Source organism: Sturnira hondurensis, unplaced genomic scaffold, assembly GCF_014824575.4.
Source record: "Sturnira hondurensis isolate 20B ecotype Veracruz unplaced genomic scaffold, ASM1482457v3 Scaffold0022201, whole genome shotgun sequence".
Lineage (NCBI taxonomy): Eukaryota > Metazoa > Chordata > Mammalia > Chiroptera > Phyllostomidae > Sturnira > Sturnira hondurensis.
In genome coordinates, this window is record NW_028094832.1 from 9173842 (window position 1) to 9198424 (window position 24583).

Below are 24583 nucleotides of genomic sequence, written 5' to 3' on the forward strand. Positions count from 1 at the left end.
CCCAATTACAAATTTCATTTATCAACATCTCTATCACTCTCAATGGTTGGCTTTAAAACAATAAATTAACCTAAATATATAGAAAATATATTTATACTAATCAGATACTACTTTTAACACTTTAAATATTCCATGTAAGGTTTATTTATTTAAAGATTTTATTTATTTTTAGGGAATGGGGAAGGAAGGGAGAAAGAGAGAGAAACATCGATCAGTTGACTCTTGCACCTCCCCACCCCCCCAGTGAGGACCTGGTCCACAACCCAGGCCTGTGCCCTGACTGGGAACCAAGCAGGCAACCTTTCAGTTTGCAGACTGGCACTCAACCCACTGAGCCACACCAGCCAGGGCTATTCCATGTATGCTTTAGTTTTTAAAAAAATATCTGTTGCTTTTGAAAAATCTCAAGAAGATATTGTGAGGTCTGTCACTTATTTAGTATTTGATAAACATTTACTGAGTGCCTGGGAAGTGTGAGCACAGCACTGAGCTCTGGGGGGTCTGCAGTGAGTGTGGCAGTGACGGTCCCTGCCCACGCCTGCTCCACAAGCAATACAGGCCACCAGTGACAGGAGACTCCACGTCACTGCAGCCCCGCTGACCTCTTAGAAGAGGTTGGGAAGCCTACTGATGTGGTGCCTTTGAGGCCCAACCTGCTGAGTCTTCTCCTGTTTTGTGGCTGGTAGTAAGCAGAGCTCCCAGTCGATTTAATAAAATGCTGGGTATTTAGGGACCTAAGTAAAGAAAAAAAAACGTTGGAAGAAGAGGGCACTACTTACTATTTATTTATTTATTTTTTGTTTTTTTATTTATCTTTACAGGGGAAGGGAAGGAGAGAGGGAGAGAAGTATCAATGTATGGTTGCCTCTCATGCGTCTCCTGCTGGGGACCTGGCCTGCAATCCAGGCATGTGCCCTGACTGGGAATCGAACCACGATCCTCTGCTTCGCAGGCCCATGCTCAACCCACTGAGCTACACCAGCCAGGCCTACTTATGATTTCTGATTCTTGCTATAGGCATTAAACTTGGGGAAGATTACTGAATATTTCTGGGATTCTGTGAAACACACATGTTTCACTCGGAAAAGCAGAAAATTTTAAGCACTGAACCAAGTCTTAAACTTGATCCAAGGAGCATATTGAAAAATCATTTTGGAAATAGTCTGCTTCAGAACCACCAGTGTATTTCCAGAGTCATCACCTTATTGTAAAGTTTTATGGTGTTTGTGATAAAAGCACAGCAGGTTTCTAAGAAAGCTGTGATGTCCCCGAGAAGGAGAAAGATCACCTGACTGGCAAGTATACTGAGGATTCTTAGAATCTCTAGTTCCTGGAGGCAAGATTCCATTTCAAACATTCCAAAGATAAACTAATCTATACCTCTAAAAAGGTTTTGAAAAGCAGTTCCAAGAACCTCAGTAACCTTTCATGTTTATCTGGAAATTCTTCCTTCCCCCATCTACAAAATATTTTTCCATACTTCAAACAAAACCAAAAGTCCAGCTCTATGGCGTCTTCGTACTGAAATAAATTACAGCTCGTATGTCTGCGGTAAAATTCTCCTTCCACAAACAAGAGGTGGTGCCCGGCTTTGGGTGGCCTCGGTTCGGAGACCCCACGCTGCGTTTGGGATGAGACATTCTTCAGAGAACACATCCCTGAGTCTCTCTGTTCGCGATGTCTGACTGCATCACTGATAACGTGGGGTCAGGAACGCCTATGCTAATGTCTCAAAGGTTGGCTGGGATATTCCCAGGAGAGAATTTTTGAAAGATGGGGGTAGGGCCCTTCTACTAGGGATCTTTCCAAGACAGGTCTTTTATGGAACCCTTCTGACAAGTCAGTGGTAAGAGCAGAGAACAAGCGACAGGGGTCTTGGTGGTGGACATCCTGGATCCTGGGTCAGCTACACGGGAGCAGGACTAGGGTGAGGAGGGAGATGGCAGCAATGGCCATCTGTGCAGAGTGGGGGACACAGGAAAACCTGCTGTGGCACCCAGGGTGGCAAGAGCAGCAACAGGGTCCCCCAAGAGCAATGCAAGGAAGGCCAGCGAGCAGCAGGTGCTGCTGAGGGCAGCCTGCGGATACCATGCCACTCACCTGCGGAATCTCTATGAGGATTTTAAGGAATCAAACCACAGGGTGAGAGAGGCAGAACTATGCACACACAGGTGAGTGTCCGTGTGTGGCTGCTGTACTCCATCAGAATTCATTATTTTCTGAGTGTAGCCAGCTGGGTTGACCTTCCACGAGAGTTGGTGTTGCAGAAATGAAGACGCCACCCCAGATGCAGCTGGGTGTTAAATCCTGAAGTGATGGCTGTGCCTACAGATGTAGAACCTTCTAGCTTTAGCCAGGTATACCCTGTGGATGAAGGCTGCTTACCGAATCGGTTGTTTTTATGAGTACCTAAAATTATAGCTATTATTTATCTATTAGAATAAACAATTTATTCATTTATTACTTACGAGACGTTGTAGTTAATGTCTTCGTGTTCATTTTTAAAATAGGGCTCATCACCACGCACCATCTTCAGTGTGGGGTGACTTTTGTCCGTGTGCTCTTTGACTTCTGGGGACATACGAGAATGCGCACTGCAAATGCATGCTCATTTAAAGGGCACGCTTCATGTAGGAAAGAGGTGACGGGACTCTTACCCAGCTGGGACCAGCATCGCGAAGCTGCGAAAGGGCTCACCATGAAAGACACCATGCCAACAGCCTGGGAGCAGGCTCTGGATTTCCTCCTCTGTGCATGCTACATCATGTGGCACTTGGGTCACGTAGAATGAGAGCTGAGGGACATACGCCAACCAATACAATCCTAGCTATGGGGACTTATCGATGGTCGACGTAATTACTACGACCCACAACACGTGTCTAACAGAGGTCATGTTATACCCAGATTGTGACAAGGACTGGTTTCAGAGTTTGTGAAATACCATGTGCAAGCATCACTATATTTCACATACTAAGTCAGAGCACCTAGAAGAAGAAACAGGAAACGCACCTTGCCAACATTTGTTATTGGACAGCACAACCATACTGCCTAAACCCACTCATGAGCATCAATTTGCAAAAGCAAGGCACCATTTCAGACAGTGTTGATCACTTAGCACCATGATTGTGCCACTACGCAACGGACTCAATGATGGTGGAAAAACATTAGTGCCTTGTAGTCACGTGATAAATGATGTTCTCATTTCTGTATTTCAAGGAAAGTGATATTCTGTTAGGTAGCACATGCTGTCAACATCAGACAAAAAACTATCACTGATGCCTTCAGAATGGGTGTCTAAACCCAGAGAAAAATGCGCTTTCTAGTGACATTTCGTAGAGGCCTCGCATCAGGCTGCTCGAGACCAACCAACCAATGGCAAGACTGCATCACCACAGTTTGGAGTGTGTCTAGGTGCACGCGGCAATCAATGACCTATCACAGCATGAGGACTGTACGAGTTCAATTGTTTTTCAGGTTACACACCTGGCAAACCACTAGGGGAAGCCCTAAAGGGGCAAAGGCAATGGAACGAGACTCATTTGTTTAAAAAATGTAAATAACTTCTATTCATGAATTCCATTATCTCAAGCAATGCTAGCTCCAGGCCTATGCATGAGTTAGTGCCTAAAAACATTAAATTGGTGAGGCAGAGAAAGCCCTGCCTGTGACACAGAGGTGACATTATCTTCAGAGAGAACCATCAACACAACTTTGCCAACTCACGGAGTGCCAAAGAATACTTACATTCCCAGTATTAGCACAGTGCCTGGCAAACGGCAGGTGCTCGAAATATGCTGGACTTCCAATTAGCAAATCATTTCATTGACATAAGCTTGGGAAAAAAATGTTAGAATAGTCCAGAATTTCAGAAAAGACTGCAAAAAAAATTAGAAGACTTCAGTTTAAAGCTTTGCCCAATCCTTTTCTTCCCTCACTCTTCAAGTATTTCTTGAGTCCCTACTAAGTATGCGCCAGGCGTTCTGCAAGGTGCTGGGAACTGAGTCTAAAAGACAGAGGCCCCCACACACAGGCACACGCTCAGAGGTTGGGACAGAAATTCTTCATGAGGGCCCGGAGGAGGAGGTGATCAGCCATGCAAAAGAGTGGGGGCTTGAGCTCTGGAGAAGGCTGTTGCCTTTGAGAGAGATTATGCAAAATGGGACGGAATATTGGAGAACACGAACATGAACACGGAACAGGGAAGAAAAGAGGACAGGAGGGACACAGCAGAAATGTCAAGGTCAACAAAATCAATCATGATGCAGGATTCAGTTGACCCAGAGTCAAAACGCTCTCCAGACATTAATGAGATAATATTCCGCTATATATATTACGTATGGCCCCACAAAACTAGCTTTGTGCCCCTTTATAACAACCAACATTTACTGAGTATCCTAACACCACCCTAGGGATTTATATGTCTCAGCACATTTAATCCTCATAATAACCTTGGGACAGGAATAAACAGCAAGCCCCATTTTACAGATTAGGAAACTACGGCACGGAGATGCGGAACGATTTTCCTAAGGTTACAGAGATGATCGTTTGTGGAGAGTGGAATATGGAAATGAACACTCTATTCTGCCTCTCCTCATGTTTGAGACATCTCAGGGAATGGGTATGAGGGACAAATCATACGTATGAATCTGTGTGAAGCTATAAAAAGCTTAACGATGTCAAATGGCATTGAAAGGTGGTTCTCACAAAGTACGCTGTCCATGTCCCGAGGGGATCAGGCTTCACCGCTTCCCCCTGCAGAGAAGTGTTTAAACATGAACGGTGTGTGGGGCATCATTCTGGAGACCCCCTGTAGCACCAGAGGATAAATTATTTACAGGCAATAGAACCAGGCCTGCCCGGGGGGCCAATGATTAATTTCAGGGCCCATTTCCAAGGCTGTATCTGGTTCCCTCCGTCACCAGGTAGCACGTAACCCACACAGAGGGTAAAGTCAGACACAAACATGTTTACAGGACTGTCTTTGAGAGAGCAGATAATTGGGAGTTAGCCTTTTAATCAAAATAATAGCTAACATACACGACCCTGTTCTTCCCAGACCTTTAACCTGAATTAGCACATTTGAATTTTAATCTGAGAAGCTCCAGAAAAGAGAGGATTTTGCTGTTGCCCCAGGAAAAAAAATGGTGGTCAGGAGATAGACGCTCCCTTGAGGCCAGACAGGCAGGAAGTGCAGCAGGCGGGGTTTGAACTAGCAACCCCTGGCCTCAAGCCTGTGCTTTTCCCACAGAGTTGCTTAGACTTCAGCTTTTGCTACATATTTGCCCGGGGTCCGTTTTAAAAGTCTTAAAGAAATCACTGAGGAGTGAAAATCTACATTCAGTACTTCAGGGGCTACATCTCCCTCCGTGGCCAATCACAGCACTAGATTCGCTTTGATGGACATCTCCTTCTTGCCTTATTATCACCAGGAGACGCTTTGGGGCGTGCCCTCTGGGACCATGGACCCATAGCCGCCCTGCTCTGGGGAGGCCCGGCTTCTCCCGAGAAAGATAATGATATAACTCTCTACACCAACACGGGCTGACAGCGCACAGCGCCACTTCAAGTTCAGGACTTGTTGAGCTGGTTGATAAAGATTAAAAAGAAAAAGATGCTTATTTATTTTTTTCATCTGAGAATGCCATGGGTCTTGAGCCTGTTGAACCACAGATCCAGGTTTAAATCTTGCTCCAAATCCTGTTTCCAGAGTCGTGGTATTTGTGAGCACTTGTGTTTTTGAAGGGGTGGCACTAAAAACTAGAAGGCTGACTTTCAAATCCAAAATAAGCCATCAAATTAGCATACCCAAAAGACAAAGAATCAAAAAAAAACAACAAACAACCCCTACCCCCAGAAAGCCCATCCAGCAGGTGACTCTTTTTTACTGNCTGAGAATGCCATGGGTCTTGAGCCTGTTGAACCACAGATCCAGGTTTAAATCTTGCTCCAAATCCTGTTTCCAGAGTCGTGGTATTTGTGAGCACTTGTGTTTTTGAAGGGGTGGCACTAAAAACTAGAAGGCTGACTTTCAAATCCAAAATAAGCCATCAAATTACCATACCCAAAAGACAAAGAATCAAAAAAAAAAACACAAAAAAAACCCTACCCCCAGAAAGCCCATCCAGCAGGTGACTCTTTTTTACTGAACTAATTATAAGGAAATATAAAAGGGTAAGCTTTTATTAATCAAGCTCTTTCCACCTAGCAATGAACTGCTAGGCAGGAAGAAAGCAAAGACACAGGGTGTTGATATAAGTCTGATCATTAAATTAAGAATCAAGTGGATCAGAAGGAAAGGCATAAATAGGAGAGTCAGGGGCAGGTACGAATTGGAGTCCTAATCTTTTGTAGAAACAAGAGAAAAGGGAAGCTATCAAATATATACATTTAAAAACATCAATAGAAGAGGCTACATTTAATAGAAAGTAAACTGTGACAAATAATACCACAGAGGCATTTTGTAGCATCTTGGCTTCCTCAGAATGCAGTATATTCCTATATAATTTCCTCCGCTTCTTTTCATATCATTCCTGTGAAATACAGTATGTAGGGAAGGGTAGGCATGTGGGAATCAATCTTGCCCCAGACCACGTAATGAAGAGAGCGCCGGAACAGGCCCAGAAGCTCTGAAATTCAGGTCAATAGTCCCTCATTGTTGGATTTTGTTGTGTATAACAGCTATCAGCAGAGGAAGAGTGAGGATAATGGAACCCACGTTTCAAGATGTTTCTAACATGAAAAAACTCTTGTTGTCCTCGAGATCTGAATGTTTCTACTTTTCTTAAAATACTGAGTAAGGAATAGGGAAAACCTGAAAAAGTGGTGGGGAAACTACCAAAGTCAGGAGATTCAAGTTCTAATTCTAGCTCTAATTTGCAAACTCAGAGAAAATCATGGAACTCTCTGGGCCTTGGTTTTCCCACCACCAACATTAGAATCTTGAAAGAAGTCACTCATTTCATTGATCAACGTGCTCTGGGCTTGCTGTACCATGTGCTGTTCGAAGCCGGGAAATGACAGTTCTCACCATGAGGGTCTCCATCTGGAGGAGAGAGGGCGGGGGGAAGACCACCGCACACAGGCAAATGATGACCATAAATGGTGAGGAGGGGAATGATTTGGTTCATGGGCTCAGTGTCACTGAATCAGAGAGAAAGAAGAGGCTGATGGGACAGAGGATTGTAGGGAAGACTGCACAGAAGAGACGCCTTCCACAGAGTCCTTCAGAATCAGTTTCCTTGGCGATCAAGGTGTTTGGGAAAACATAAGTTGAGCATGGCTGGGAACGCCCGGCCCAGGGAAGATGGGAAAAACTTAAGTGAGTAGGAAAAGAGGAAAAGAATTGTCTTGAAAAGGTCTCCTGAGTTGTGCTAACGGCTCTAGACTCCTACAGGACAGCAAAGTCAGGGAGAGCTGTCAAGAGAGGAGTGATCTCATTTGCATTTTGCAAACATCCCTGTAGACAAGGTGAAGAGTGAGTGGGTGGGAGGAGCAGAAGAATTCTGCATCCTAAGAGGCCAGTGAGGAGCTGAGGCTGGTATTTCAGGGAGGAGATGATGAGGGCATGTGGAATAGAGAGGAGCCAACACTGACAAGGAACAGTTAGAAGGAATCCCACACTGAATGATCAAATGGATGCTGATTTTGACAGAGCTAAAGTCACTGCGAGGCTTCTGGCTGGGGTGGGGGCGTGGATGGGTGATAGGAAGAAAACGAGCTTGGAGGATATGAACAGACAGATCATTTTCCAGTGCTAACGTCTTTTCCTGTTAGAAAGGGGTCAGGGTACGTGGTGTTTTGGGGAAAGGTGCTTTACTGTATTAAGATCTATTTATTCAGTGTGGGTGCCAGGGCGTGTACTGGGGTAGGCAGCATCATTTTATGATGGGTTGTTGACAGTGTGCAGAGGCAGGGCAAAGAAACGGACAGACTGGTGCTCCTTTGCTCCCCGAGGACAGTCAGCCACCCCCTGGGGCACCGTCACTGCTTCCATCTGGCTGATCCACCGCTGCACTTTGGAGCTACCAGTTCACAGTCTGCAACATTTTTATTTTCGGATTTCCTTCATCTCATAAACGTTTCTGTCCCTCATCAGCAAATGCAGACACACGCCTCCCACTGAGTGAGTATTACTCATAGGCCATCAGCTCCCACTTCTGTGTCTATAGACCTGCCCCGTCCCCTAAGCTCCTGACCACAATCACAGGTTGCTCAGACTGAAACTAGGGGTCCTCCGTGATCCTTCTCTTCGTTTCTGTCCATCAGCAAACAAGCTGACACTGCCTTCAAATCATACTGTAATCCCATCCATGTCTCTTTCCACTGGAGCCACTCTGGTCTGAGCTCCCATCTTCTTTTTCCTCAACCAACACCCAGGCCTCCTCATTCATCCTCTCATTCTGCTTCCACTCTTCTAGCCCTTCCTCCACAGAGGAGCCAGACTGCGCCTTAAAGTACATGCATCTGACCACTTCCTCCTCCCACAGCTCCCGTTACCCCTAGACCGCAGCCTGGGCGCTCCAGTCCCGGCCAACCTCTCTGACTGTGCCCTGTTTCTCCCGCCCCTCACTCACTCTTTCACGTTCTGAATTTGTTGCCCTCCCATGGCCTTTGTGCGAGCTGTTCCTAGCAGCTGGAAGAACTTGCTCCACATCCTCATGCAGCTGGTTCGTGCTCCTTCAGCTCCCAACTTCTGCGTCACATCCTTTCGGGGGGTGTTTTCTGACCGGCCCCTTGGATGGCTGTGTAGTCACCTCCCATCACCCCTGTTATGTGTCCATCAGAGCTGTTATTATTAGTTGTCACTCTTAGCTTTGTGGGAGCAGGGCTTGTCTGTCTCATTAAATACAGTGTCCCCAGAAAAGGGACCAGAGCATTGTGGGTACTGTGGGTTTACCGAGTAAGGGAACAAATGAATGGACACGCAGCTTCTAGAAAAAGTGATAATGCTCTTGATTAAGAGTAAAAAATAGCCCTGGCTGGCGTAGCTCAGTGGATTGAGCACGGGCCTGCGAACCAGACGATCGCGGTTCGATTCCCAGTCAGGGCACATGCCTGGGTTGCAGGCTGGTTCCTTGCAGGCTAACTACCAGCAGGGGATGAACAAAAGGCAACCATACATTGATGTTTCTCTCCCTCTCTCCTTCCCCTCTAAAGATAAATAAATAAAATCTTTAAAAAAAAAAGAGTAAAAAATAATAATCTCTGGCAATTTCAAAAGTGACCAGGTTGCTAAGTGACACAGAATGTAAACCCTTAAATTGTAACTTAAGATTAAGTACAGGACAGGAAAAAGAACAAGAGCACAAGCAAGCGAGGCTAGGCGGGGGAAAGATTCGGCTCATGCATTCTTAAGGAAGCACTAGGGTGTCCATAGGCAAGGAACACTGTCTGCTATCCTCACTTCCTGAGAGGCATTACTGATACCTCCTGGTATGTCTGAAGTCCCTTTTCCCCAGAAAACCATCACCACAATCGACCAGGTTCCATCCATCCCGTCTCTCAGCCAGGAAGAGAAGAGGGGGGCAGACGTGTACTCTCACACTCACATCCTCTTCCTCTTTCCTCACTTGTTCACGCCAAAGTGTTTTGCTTCAGTGCCCAGTTCGTGCCCTTCAGGAGGACTACGCTGTGCACACTGCCCCCTGGGGTTGTGCATGAGGGCAGCAGTCCTGAAAGGAGAGGCCTGCAAGCCAGATGGGGCAGCACAGCGTATCTGCCTGCCAGGGCTTTTTTATGAGGGAGGCTTTGCCATCAAAACTGTCCTGGCAGGAACCACTTTAGAAATGTCAGGGCTGGGGTGAGTCAGGGCTGCATACATATGTCAGGGCTACATACGGTGAGTGAAAATGGGCCAAATGGCACATTATTCTTGGGCTGATACTGCACTGACTTCAGGTTTTTGCAGAACTCCAGTGAGTCTCAGGGACCCTCCTCCTCCTCCTTTTTGGTGGAAACAAAAAGTAATGTATTCAACATTTATACCTTCCACTGAAAGGTGTCCCCAGGACTCTCTGCTCTCACCTCACTGGTTTCCCTGCTTTCTGTGCCTCCTGTGAAACAAGAGCACCAGGCACAACGGAAGGATGTGGCCTGCAGGCACAGGGACAGCCTGGATCACGGGAAGGACGTTCTCCGTTAGCCGGAGTCACACAAACCTCCCAAATGAGCGGACTGCATTATACAAGAGGTAGATGTCCAATGGCCTAGCATGAGTTTTTCACAAGGCTGCTGGTCCACAAAAATTGAAACGCCCACCAAGGTCAGAAAATGCTCTTATGGAATATTGGCACAATACCAACATAGAAAGCGGTGGGGTAAGTCCAGTCCCACTCGGGTAGAGACTGAGTCAACAGGCTGCCCTTCGTTTTATGATGACGGGACCTCAAGGTTTCACCATCATTTCGGGACAGGACTCTCAAAATTTCTCAAGTTTTACCTCTAGGTGGCAGCAAGTTTCTTCTGTTCTCAACACGGTTGCCTTTGCTCTTTGTTTCCCACCTCCAATATAAACCCACACTTCCTTCTCTTTCCCAAATAAACACTTCTCGGCCTGTAAAGTTTGGGGAGGATCACTCTAAGCCACTTTTTACTATAAGAGAGCAGTCAGTCTCATGCTGGAGCTACCAGGTTTTTCAAAAAGCATAAAATAATTCAAGTCTAAAGTGAAAAATAATAGAAAGGTATTTTCCTTCTTTCCCTCTGCCTACTAACTGCAAAGTCTGAGGAGAGCTCTGTTTCATTTTCTTTACAGACCTCTGAGGGAAAAAGGCAATGAGTAGAGAAATGGGAAAATAGATGGCACTGGAGAGATTTCTATTTTATAGTAAGAAAAATGTAGCCCTACGGGCGATGTCAATCATCACTTTCTACAGGATGTAATCCGATACGTTCATTCATGAAGGTGTTCCAGGTAAATGACAGGACAGAAGAGAGGATTTAACCACCACAATCACGATCAAGTGGGTAACACACAGAGAGGTACCCTTCTGGCTTATTTGGTTTTCACAGAAGCTCAGGTAAACTGGCTACACCCACGTCCTAACAAGCCACCACTTCTGCTTGGCTGTAACATGTGCCCCTTTGGGAGCCTACACTTACCCAATGTGTGGCACCCCAGACCCCACACATACCCACTGGCTCAGGATTCTAAGCTGTTCGAGTTAAGAAGGACCCAAGAGAGCTGAAGGAAATGACAACTTCATTTGAGGCTACAATAAAGCTGGGTACATCAATGAGTCAGCCAGGTGGTGGTAAAGAGATTCTTTTTATGTCAAGTTAAAATTTGTGGGCTAGTACCCACAGTTTGTGAAGCATTTTCTTTCAAGGTGATATTATAAAGAGGATTATCTGTTTTGCACTCTTCCCAAGATCTAGTTTGAAGAGTTTGGGTCAGACGCCATTCATTCATTCATTTGACAGAAATGCAGAAATACAGGGAGTATAAAGACTCACTTGGTAGATGTGAAAAACTGACATCAGAATCCGAGTCTGCAGACTACAGCTTTGTGCATCTCGGAGGAGGTCCCCTGTTTTGACTATCTTGGATATACAGTTACAATTATGCATGTTTGGTTTTAAAGGCTGCATTTTAAAGTATGCGATGTAAAGTAGGAAATCTGGGAAAGGAAGGGTTTGAGGGGATTAGGATTAAAAACTGTAAGTTTAAAGGAGAATGGAGTCTATCTACCTGGACATCCTTCTTATGCTTTGGCCACTGGATAACCAAGAGTAAGAACCTCCAAGAATCCGTTTATTTTAGTCACTACTTGCAGAGCACCTTATCACCCAAAATACAAGAAATGATGGCCTCCAGGGAAACACATTAAAGCTCATTAACTAACTTTAGTGACAGTTTCTAGTTCACTGAACAGTAGGGACAACCAATGGTGCTGGTTTATGACGAGCAGTTCTTCCTACCGTTTTTTTCCGTATCAGGACTTCCTACTCCTTTGGGAAACCACCCCCTCCTCTATTTTTAAAGATTTTATTTATTTATCTTTAGAGAGGAAGGGAAGAAGAGAAGGAGAGAAATATCAATGTATGGTTGCCTCTCGTGAGTCCCCTGCTGGGAACTGGCCTGCAACCCAGGCATGTGCCCTGACTGGGAATCGAACCACGAACGTGTGGTTCGCAGACCCGCGCTCAATCCACTGAGCTACACCGGCCAGACTCTATTGAGATTTTTAAAGAGGTGACTTCAAGGAGCAGCCCTGTTCAGTAAATCCTGCTCCCTGGACCCCTCCGCCCTACTTCCTGTGTTTGCTGAGGCCCCACCCACTGTTCTCCTTTGACTCTGTAACTGGCCTCTTGTCCTTCTGCAAAACCGCCTTTAGCTAAGTCGGCCAGACTCAGTCAGTTTCCACTACTTTCAACCAAAGAACCCCACCTGCTAAAGGAGACTACAGTGAGTGAAAATGTAGAGGAGGAAATGGCTACAAGCAGACCACAGATTCCAGCAGGTCCTCAGCCCTCCAGCTACTGTGCTCACGGCGGGCTTATGCTGAGTGGCTGTAACTATGTTGAAGCCTGGGTGATAGTGGGTTGGTTTTCATTTTTGGATTGCTGTATCACACACTATCTATTGCTCTCCTAAAACAGATGAAAAGAGATGTACTAATTATGAGTATAGTTCTAAAATATACTAAATAGACTTCAGGTAATCTAGTGCTATACTAAGAAATGTAATAAATAGCCAGTTTTAAGAAAATTACTAAACCTAGGGGTCAGCTGAGAACAAATTATAGCAAGGTGAGAATATGCAATTTTAAAATTGCGAGTGCACTGTCCATGTGTACACAGACAAATCTCTCTCAGCAAGAGAGATGACAACTGCAATTATGACTGATAGATAAAAACAAAAACACAACTGCTGGTGTACCTGGCACTTTCACAGGGAAAGGGACCCCCTTCATCTGGACCCCGTTCAGCTGTATTGTCCAGAGCAGCACTCTCGGCATGTTCACAACACATTAGGACCTTTCATTGGGTCCCCACATCGGTCATTATTCTTTCAAATATATAGTATTTAGAAGACAGCTAGGATCAGCCAATTTCTCGTCCTAAACATATCCATTAAAAAGCACTATGAAACACAGGAAAGAATGCGGCTTCTCTGGGTATATGATTACACACACACATACACACACATGATCTTTTTAATTTGACTGATATGTTAATTATGACATGACTCGTGCTTCCACAGATACATATTCTTTCATAGTGGGACACAGTTTTTTCCTGCATTAGTCATTAATGACTCCCTGTATCCCCTTATTCATCATGTTTCTTTACAACATGACCATTATTTTAAAGTTCTGCACCTGACTGAATTTAACAGGGAAGGGATGTGATGGAAAAGAATGCCTACCACACAATTTATAACTCTATAAAATACTGTAGTTTAAATAGCTGTCCCAGAGTCAGTCATCAATCATGAGTCTGTAATTTTAAGTATCCTTAATTGGATAAAACCTACCTAGAAAAATAGCAATTACACAAAAAAGATCCCACGAATCCCAGAACTACCAACGATTCATTTTATTTTTTTTCTTCTGCTTACTTTGGCTTTCATTTGCGCTTCTTTTTTGTGGTTTCCTAAAGTGGAAACTAAGATTATTAGTTTGAAATCTTTTCTCTTTCCTAATATATACATTCATGCTAGAGATTTTCTTCAAAGTGCTGCTTGTGATGCATCTCACAAATTTTAGTAAGTTGTATGCAAATTTTCATCCAGCAAAAAATATTTTAACATTTCTCTTGCAATTTGTTCTTTGACCCAGGCGCTATTTGGAAGCATGTTGTTCAGCTTCCACGTGTTTTAGATTGCCCCAAACAATCCCGTTCTGAATACTGAACTGCTGTCTCTAGGTCAGGCCAAAGTTAGTCAACCCACAGCGGTGTTTTATTTCAGGAGAGTACCGCACCTAGCTGCAGCGCTGAGAAGACGCCAGGAGTCAGCAACGCATCCCCTGGACAGGCCTGCGGGTTCTTTGTCGCATTTCCAGTAAGACACTGCAGTGCTTCTGAGCGGCAGGTTGGTGGGGACAACACACTCAGGGACTTGCAATACAGAGCGTCTCAGAAGTAGTGATCTTTATAGCTCAACCTCATCTTATAGCCCCAATACTCCTAAAATTAAAGAAATAGTTGCAGAAAATAACCTGCCAACTTTCCTCCAACCATCTTTATTGTGACTGAAGCAATACTAGACACAAAAATCATGTATTGCTAATAGGAATGTGAACCATTTTTATCATGAGGTTTCTTGCTGAAATTCTGGGTAAAGAGAATTAAGGAAAATCAGACCAAAAGTCTTTACTGAGGTCAATCGGAAAGATGGTACACAATTTTAAAATCTACGTAACTGTCACCGAGCTAAATTTGAGGACACGGTGGAAGTAGTTAAAGAAGTTAATAGGGGTTGGGGGGGGGGGAGTAAAAAAAAGAAGTTAATAGCAAATCCTGGATGGCAACATTAAGAGAAAAAAAGTGAATTTGGAGAGATTTAAAGTGTAACAACATCCTGGAGGCCCAATTTCATGGTGACTCAGTGTGTATGCAGAGAACACAATTCATGGTAATGCGAATGACGCCCGTTTTCCAAATCTGTTATCAAACACTAGAGAGCGCATGCTTCCAAATGCCACCAGAAGGCAATGTGCTGTGACATGCTCATCAACACGTATGGATTAAAGAAACCATGAAGGTCAGGCAATTTGGGGTCTGGAAACTTTACGTATGCAAGTCCATACAAACTATCATAATTTTTGCCCTGTAAGTCAAAAAGCTAAGCAGTGGAATGCTCTGGTAATTAAAGTTAACATATGCAATATTATCTATAAATAATGAGTGTGTGAGACCCACACCACGATGACTAAACATGTCAGCAGGGAGTAACTGCCCCAACAGTGGCGTGGGCAGTAGTGTCTTCATTAGGCCTCTCCTTCCTCTCCCCATCCCATCAGTATCAGGAGAATTTCCCAGACAAAAGCCTTCTGCTCAGCTCCTAATGAATTAAACATCTATCTTATTTAATCTTTAGCATTTCTCCCGCAGTAGCTAATTGCTGCAAAGAGGAAAGATGACCAAACAGGTGTGCAGAGACCTGGGTTTGTGCCCTCAGCTGACATGTTGCATTTTGGAAAGGGAGGAGTTGAACTGAACCTGGTGATGCTGACATTTGTCTTAAAACTCTGAAATTGATAACTACTACATTTGGAAGTGCTCTGGCCCCCCTTCAAAGGCAAGATGTGCCTCAGCTTCCTGAGAGGTTTCCGGTATCCACAACTTCAGGGCTTTCCTTGTCTAGGGCAAAGATTTAAACAAGAATGATTGCTCTTCTCTTCCTGACAAAGATCTATACCAGCCAGATTCTCTGGAAGGGTTCTATGAAGTCGTGCCTAACATTTGCAATTGTGTGCATGTAAACATTTAGGCTTACTGTAGCTCTCTATCTCCAACAATAAAACATCAGTGTGAAAAGGCTCTTCCCGCTCTCCACAACAACGTGTGACCCAGAACTTTACCACATCCAAATGTGAAATGTGGTTCACACCCAGAATGTGTGAGAATTTGCATAGATGCTCTATCCAAAACCGGCGGCCTCTTTGTATATACAGCTGCACACCATCTCAGGCACGTGGAAGAAATAAATCGTAATTGAGACTGATGGAGGCAGCATCCAATCGGGTAGAGAAAATTACTTCAATTTTACTGACGAACTTCCTTACCAACAACACTTTATTTTCTATGTCATCATATAAATAACCCATAAAGCTTCTGTCATGTGACACCCACTAACTACCACTGTTACTTAATAGCTCTAGGTGGCTGTTTTGAGCACGAGGTATAACCACTACCACAGTCATCATCAATGAACAATAATATACGCCCAAGTCCTTGAAAACTTCAGGGGGACAGGAGAAGTGGGGAGAAGAGAAGAAAGGGTAAAAGCTAACAATGAGCCCATGCTAATGCGTATGTCCTCAGAACACTCACACGGATCCTAGAAAGTTCTGGAGCCTTATGTCACCTTCGATGTTCAGTGCAGAGGTATTCCCCACCTAGCCCCTCCCTGTCTTGCTCCCAACATGGGGTCTAGATTTCTGTGATATCTTTGGGACTAAAACAGCCAAAGATGACTTGGAAATAGCCACTTCCCATGGATTTCAACTAAAAAAGTAACAGCCTCATGCAAAAAAGGTCTGTAAAGGACACAAAGTCTACCTGCACATTCAACCCTTTGATACGGTTTGCCCCACTCCCCACAGTTTGCCCAAAATGGAGCCAAATATTTTCCTGGCATCATCCTGATACAGGGTGCAGCCAAGGGGGGCCCAGAAAAGATTTGGAATGGTGTCCAGAACTCAAAGTGTACAGGAATATTGGAGGAAATATTAAGATATCCTCACCCCACCCCAAGGTGTCAGTTGGGGGAAGGGACACATAGACCAGGAACATGCAGGGCTGTTTTGTAAAGCCACAGCCTTGCAGCTAATCCATGGCCTGGTCATTTAACATATCTATAGCCTTTGGCGGGTCACTTGGATATGTTAAATGGCTATGACCATGCTTGGAGCTAGGGGAATGAAGTCACTTCCCCCCAAGATGTGACTGGGGGGCAGATCCCCTGAGTTACAGCGCCTGCGTGGGGGCTTGGAGGAGATTGGCTCTAGGACATGGGACCATACCTGCCCAGACTAACAATGGCAGCCCAGTAAACTTATAATAATACAGAAATACTGGCAGGTGTAACTGATCGTGGGAGGAGTCGGAAATAGGGGTACAGAGGAAGATGGGCACCGGGGGATTTAAACCCAGACACGGCAGCCATTAGGGGGAGAGACATGAGGTTTCAGCAGAGTGAGGACCCCCTGTAGCCATTAGGAGAGAGAGCCACACAGGTCTCAGCAGGGTGCAGACCCCCTCTTGGCCAGGTGAAAGGGAAAACCACGCAAATTTGCCAGAATGGAGATCCCTGCAGCTAGGCGAAGAAGAAAGACGTGCGCTTTGGGTGGAGTGCGGCTTTGGTAGAAGAGGCCCACGCAGCTTTGGCGTGCTCCCTTTGGCTGAGTGGCCTGGAAAGCGGGAGAGACTTTGACTAGGACTTGGTACAAAGAACTCTTGCCAGTGAAAGGTGCTGCATGACTTTGGATTAATTGGAGATCCTGCCTGGACAGGCAGGCGACACAGCTCACAGTGCCAGCGACCTGAAAAACAGACGTGTGCTCTTTTCCTGATTTACGGTACCCGGAGTTGGGACAGTGGGAGAAGGGAGTGCTGTGTGTGTGTGTGTGTAGGTGTATACCCTTAAAGACTTTAATATTTTAAGGAAGGCATTAGGCCTGAATAGCATTAAATAAACATTTTGTTTCCTTTTCACAAATCTCTGGCATTGAGAGATGTGTTTCCAATTGGCGGCGGACAGAAGAGCCCTATAGATATTAGTGTATCGTCCTTGGGAGGGGCCCCTGTTTTCTGTAGCAGTTTTTGGCATCCCTCGGTGGGCCAAGTATTGCCCCCCCCTCGGACCCTTTGTTCGGTAATAATCCTAGGCAAGAAAGAGTGGCAAAAGTTCTAGAAAAAGTCTACATAGTTATCAGACAAAGGAAGGCGTGCTCACCTGTTACAGCCAACGGTGAAGGAAGAGGGGAGACATGACGACTCATGAAATAAAGAAGGAAGCTCATATGCTGAACTTTAAAGGCTTTATTGATACTCAAATCATCAAATATCACTATAGTGAGGTGGCCATGAGGAGAGGGCCATAGTGACCGTGTGTTCGTGTCTGGCCTGGATTGCTACCTTTGATTAATTGTAGTCATACCATGACCTCCTGTTCTTTATTGGGGTACAAGAAGTTCTTATTACCACTTTTTAATCCCTGGGAGTTAGCAGATAGTTACATGTAGCTATCTGGCTCCCTCCTAACACCTGTCACTGCACCTCTGACCTTTTCGGGCTTTCATCTTGTCCCTGGATACGCACATTTGTTACCCCATTTCCTTTCCATTCCAGAAGGTTTGTTCACCTTGAACAGAAATTCTCTTCCATACATTTCTTCATCTCAAGAGGAAATGCTGCTGCAGGAATGAGGCCAGTGGCCGCCACCTCTCATAGTAACATTATGCAAAGCAAAACACTGCTTAAAATTTTAAACCATCTTTAACTCAGCGATCAACACAGGTCTGACCGCTGCACCACGGGCACTGGCATTTATGACCCACCAATTGTCATGCGTTTTTATCCATAACTCATAAACCCCAGCCTTTGCATCTTTTACTGAGGTTTAATTGCTGCTCTGATGAACAATCTTTTTTACCTGATTGAAGCATTTGCTAACCCGACTTCACAAAACCACCCAACATCACACACATGAAGAATTCGCAGATCTAACTCACTCCTGAGCCAAGCTGGGGTTGAACTTCACATCTAATTCTATAAATTACCCCACACTTCTTCTTGGGGGAGAGCAAATATCACTTTCCCTTCATCTCCATTGCTAGCATGAGTGGTTCAACTTCCTGGATGTTCAAAGCCAATATTTCAAAAAGAAATAGTGAATGTTTATCACTTAATCAGACGTAGGTGCTGGGTGATTCACTGGGCTGCTTCTGAGCCAGGCGATTTATCTGATTTATTTCCATATACCAGCCTCACAGTGTTTACTTAAGGAAAATTCAAGGTAGTGCATACAATAAGAATTTTAACTGACTCATGACCAAATAAAGCACATGTAATAAATCCATGTACACTCCTGCTACAGTTAATTTAGCAACGTCTCCAAGTCCTTGCATATGTCTTTCAGCCTGTAAAGAAAGTACCACCACAACACTCTGCTTTTCTTACTGGTTCTGGGTCGTTACCCAAAATCCTCCTCCGCAATGGGTTCGCTGATTGTATTCTTCCTTTGTACTTTCTCGTTTCTCTACTACTTACTCTCAACTACTACTTGGTCTTAAATAGAATTGATAACATTTTCCTTTGAACATTATATTGGGTTAGCCAAAAAGTTAGTTTGGTTTTTTTTTTTTCTGTAAGATGGCTCTTGTAGTACTTACTTGTCTTTAGCTTCAGTTGAAACAATTTTATTAGACTGTGTTGCGACAGCTGTCATATTAGCGTGCATTTAAAAAATGTCAAAGTTGGTGAATTTTTGTACAGCCATTTTCACATTGAAGATGGAAGAAAATAAGTGACATTTTCGGCATATTATGTTTTATTATTTCAAGAAAGGTAAAATGCAACTGAAACACACACAAAAATATTTTATACAGGGTAGAGAAGAAAGTGGTTTGTGGAGTTTCATGCGGGAGATTTCTCGCAGGACAATGCTCCACAGTTGGGTAGACCAGTTGAAGTGGATAGAGATCAAATAGAGACATTAATTGAGAACAATCAACATTTTACCACGTGGGAGAGAGCCAATACACTGAAAATATCCAAATCAAGTTATTGGTGAAAATGGAAAGTGCATCTTTTATTTTGTGGAAAAAACTAAAGGAACTTTTTGGCCAACTCAATACTATAAATATATCTGCTTACAGTACCATCTACATTTTATATATAAGTAGTGCATATGACACTACAAATATTGTATATTATATGTACAACATCACAAAGACACACACCCCCCTTCAAGACAGTGAGCCCTTTGAGAACAGAAACTGTGTTTTATTTATCTTTCTAATCCACTGTTTTCCACAGGGCCAAGGACAGTAAATAAATAATGCTGAATAAATAAAAGTCGAATTTTGTCAAGGCTAACAGTGAAAATCCTTCTTCTTTCTCACTTCTCAAGAGATAAAAGTGGTTTAAACGTCTTAATCAAATAATGTGCAATACAGTACGTAGGAACCAGTTATTGTTACTCTACTATTCAGGAAAGGAAAAGTGAAGAAAAGGATATTTGCTATCTACTCAGTGTTGCACATTTAGCCACAGAAAAATGCGCTGCCGAAACCGGATCTCATGAACAGCATGGCTGTACTGTGCCCCTTAACTGAGGCTGCTCACTTGAGCATCTCAGCCTGCAAGGCCACTCAGTCAGGAGAGGACCTGATCACTCCCTGTCCTTTTATGCAGCGGCCGCCAGCGTTCTCATTCCCTCAGCCTTCCCGGGGTGACGGGGGCCAATATGCTTTAGTGACTAGGGGAACCATGAAGGATGCCCCAGCTTTAGACAGTGAGTTAGAAAACAGCTGTATCATCTGTACTGCATTTCCCTCTCTGAGAAAAGAGAGAAGCATAATATTTAACAACATCGCCCAGCTATTCTGAGGTAGTTAATTAGATTTAATGGGGGAAGGGAGGTGAGCTGATGAGGCACTATTCAAAATCAAAGAGTCATTATTTTGTGTCTAAAAATAACCCTGATTTAGGAACAAAATTAATTTGGAAGCCCAATCTTTGGTAATCATCTTCTCATACTTTAAAAAAAGCAATTTTTTAATCAAAATCCCATTCTAAGCACAATTCAATGAAGTAAAAATGGAGATCTGTTGATTTCCATTAACCTTGAAATAAACAGGACACAGTTCGAGTTCATCTTTTCTTCCTTTTTAAAAAAGATACAATGTGTGTAGAAAGGCTAATTTTGTGTAATGGAGTGATTAATGTAAACAAAATGGATTTTAAATGCATATTAATTATGTTTTGTTTCACATAAAACACTTATAGAACATCTTAAATTGCTTCTTTATAGAATCAATAATAAGTGTTTTGTGGTTGAACTAATTTTTTCAGGTCATTTATGATAACTTCCCATCTGTATTTTTGTTCAAGAACTAGTCAGTGAAAGAAGATATTTGTATCCCCCAAATTTAAAAATAAAATCCCTCCCTAGCTGGTGTGGCCCAGTGGACCTGCAAAGCAAAGGGTTGCTGGTCAGGGAAGGTGCCTGGGTTGTGCGCCAGGTCCCCAGTAGGGGGCGTGTGAGAGGCAACCACACTTGGATGTTTCTTTCCCTCTCCTCCCTCAGTTCCCCTCGCTCTAAAATTAAACCCATAGAACCTTACAAAAATAAAATCCCTGGATATTTACTGCTCAGTCTGAAAAAAATTGAAATAGTAAACCTCAAAATTAATATATTACTTTACTATGAAAACCCCCATGAGAAGTGGAAATTGGTACCTGAGAAAAAATCTGAATTGTTGCCTACATCTAACTAAGAAACTTCCAGTATTTAAAAAGGGGGGGGGGCATCCTTTAAAAATGTAACAGTTAACAATCCTGGGAAATATACCATATCTGTTAGCAAAAATATGTACGTGCAGGGAGTGAAGAGTTTGGGCTGTAGAGAGATCTCCCAAAGGACAGCGAGACAACATAGTTCACTGCGCAGAAACACCTTCTCTATGGAGAAGCAGGCGTGATTTTCCTTTGCTCTCACACAGCCCCATTACAACTGCCCGCAAGACTTGAACATTCTCATAATTTAGACTGGGTACTCACCAAGCAAACTTCTGGTTATTCATTCGATTTCCCCGGACCCTTGAAACTGGGGACGGATGTACCCTGTAGGTAGACGAGAGTAACCCAGTCACTGAAAAAGCATACTCCTGATTACAGATGAACATACTAAAAGGAACCTGGTTTATAAATGATCTCTTTTAGATTTGCTTAGTATAGAATTCCCTAGAACTGGAGCACCTCTTAGTAAATGAATGCAGTTAAATTCCTCTGCTTGCAAGCGCGCACAATATGTCTTTTTCCTTCTGTACCACTTGTGACGTAACAAGAGTTTGTCTCACATGCTCACTATGAAGAATGCTCACTCACCTTCCCCCCCACCCCCCAAAGCAGGACCATCAGTTTCAATCAACTGGCTTCATTCAGTCAGTCCAACAAAGAGTGTGACCTATTCCTTGCCAGGTTTAGGAGTGGTTGAAAATAATGTAAAGTGTAGTATTTGCCTTCAATGAGCCCCTTGTGCTACCTCTTCCCACTGGGGTGCATAACAGTCTAAGTGCATGCTTCCTCAGTTAACTTCCAGACTTAAAACAGCAAGATGATAAAGGGGATGGGATATGCCACCCCAAATATGCTACTCTGCATGAGGATTGTTTTGAGCTAATGGTAACTGAGAAATAGCACACACAGGGAGAGGTCTGTACCTGCTCTTCAAAGGCCCAATAGCAGGGCAGACACTTATCTTTTGTAAAGAACATTTTCACTTGTAACGGTGTCCCCCTCACTCATTCCAGGAAGGGTAACCTAATGTATAACTCTTACCACCAGAGATGGTACTGAAATGGGTCTGCATAACCGCCCCCCATTTACCATTATTTTCCCTACACATTTGCTAGTCATCTTCTGTATTTACCTTCCTAGAAGTTCAGATCCCTTTTCTTTTGACTAGTCCTTTCTCCACAGTTTATTACCCCTTGTTAAAATGGTATAGAAGCTCCCAATTCTAATCACCTTTTGAGTTACTTATCACTGGGTACTTCTGCAGGTATGCATGCCACGCACATAAATAAACTGTTTTTTTCCCTCTTGCTAATCTGTCTTTTGTCAGTTTCATTTGCAGCCTCCCCCACTCGTCTCCTCCAGACACTGAACCTGAGAGGCAAAGTTTTTCATTCCTCCCCTACAACAATTTCCTCCCAGTGTCCTGGAGCAGAATCTGCCGGCATGGAGGAGAAAGGGCAGGTGGACAGTTCCTGCCAGGAAAAAGACCTTCTCGATGTGATGCTCTGCAGCTTTGGGCTTTGAGGTAGGCAAAGTCAATTCAAAATATGAGTTAAATAATCGGGGAGTAAAGACTGTACTGTTTTTTTAAGGTTTCAGGACTGGAGTTGTCCACTGGCTATAGTTTACATTTCCTGGAACCGAAGCTATCTCCCAATCTCCAGCTAACTGCCGAACCCTCGACCTCTTGCTGGGTCACTCACTGGCAACACAATATGCCCTACTTCCTGCTTCCCTGTGGCCAGCTTCCTGCTTTGTTCGGTCTTTACTAGGACTTGTGAGATCTAGGCAGGGTTTTGGCTTGTGTGTCTGTACTCTTTCTATCCCAGACATAACTCTTATTTACAAGACAAGAAAGAAAACAGGGTTTTTGAAAACCCCTGTTAAAGCCCAGTTAGAACCCAAAGCTCCCATGTTCACTAGAACCCCAGTTCTCCAAAGGTGTCTGGCAAAGTGCAAACCATTTCAAAACAGATAATCCAGTTCTAGCCCCTCAGAAGGGCCAATTGCCGTCTCTCAGTAACTCCAGAGCCAGAAGGCTTATTTCTTCCAACATCCCTCATTAACATTCTTTTCCTCATGGCGCTTCTCAATGGCCGCTGCAGCTGAGCTGCTCAGCACAGATTTTCTGCTCGGCATGGGGGAGGGACGTTAATTATGCAGGAAAATGGAGAGAAGCCAGACAGCCCCTCTGGTGAACTGTCTCATTCAAGCAAGGCCCACTTCCTGCTGTTTTGCAGCTTCAAGGATCACCTGTTGGTCTTGGCATCTGGCCAAACTGGGGCCTAGCGGAAATGACAGACTCAGATAGAAATGAGAGCCTGCTCGCACTCCAGTAACCCAACCTGGGGGTGGGGGGGGGGGGGCGAGAAACACACGCAATAAAAGCGCAGGAGAATTTTACAAAAGGTAGGAGAGAGAACTCATTTCTTCTTCTCTTTTTCCTTTTTTCTTTCACCCTCTCTCCTTAAAATCCAATCATCAAAATGGAACTGTGAGCCAAAACCTGCCTCCCAGTTAGAGCCCCTGACCCTCCTGAACCTCGCTGACATCCCCACTGGGTGTCACGGTCATTCTGCCTCAACCAAGGCATAGTCCGAACACAGCTGTAAAAAGAAATAGTCCACAGAGTTATTTAATTCAGCCTACAGTCTTTAAATGTTTACCTCTGTTATTCCTTCCTCCTTAACTCTGATATTTCAATTTATCATGATAATTCCACCAGCTGAAGTTTGATAATAGATACATTCTCTTATTGGTGGTTCTCACTGCACACAGCAGTGGAGAAAACTAGGACTGTTTAACCTACAATTACAATATTCTGTAGATATTCAGTGATCCAGACACATATCAAATACTAGAAGCAGACAATTTCCGTTAACAGTTTGTCTTCAAAGAATTCCTGATTGTGTGTGACCCCATAATTACAAAGTTTCTTAAATTAAAACAGTAAAACAGGAAAGTTTTTTTCCTTTCCCCAAATTAGTACATTGATAAGTTAGAGTTCACATTATCTGATAAAGTATACCACAAAGATTTACATTTCAGCTGCCTCCCCAATTTTATTTCTTCAAAAGGACAGACAGTGTTTGTTTATGCAAGCTGAGTCTTTAAATGGTGACGGTTTTTGCCAAGGCCCAACTTCTTTCCACATCCAGCAGCCAGGCAGGTAGCAAAGGCAAAGCCCCAGTAGGAGGAACCAGCACCTAATCCGCATGTCATGCATTATTCATGGCCCCCTGATGCCTGCACCTGCATCCAGGCAGGAAGCTTGCAGGGAACTTTCATTATTCTCCCCTCAGCCTCACACAGGCCTGACGACTGCTAAGCCACTTCCTTCTGTAACTAAGGGTTTCAGGCCTCGGCACTAACTGCTGGATATGGAAAGAAA

General features: G+C 44.0%; 1 protein-coding gene across 2 annotated transcripts in view; it reads right to left on the minus strand.

Annotated features, from left to right (window-relative positions):
- KLF12 (KLF transcription factor 12) overlaps positions 1 to 24583 on the minus strand; it is a 424438-nt gene that overhangs the window by 51335 nt on the left and 348520 nt on the right. For both annotated transcript variants that reach the window (XM_037034842.1, XM_037034843.1), the window contains exon 6: positions 21454 to 21516. In XM_037034842.1, coding sequence (XP_036890737.1) covers positions 21454 to 21516 — 63 coding nt within the window. The remainder of the gene's footprint in view (positions 1 to 21453; positions 21517 to 24583) is intronic.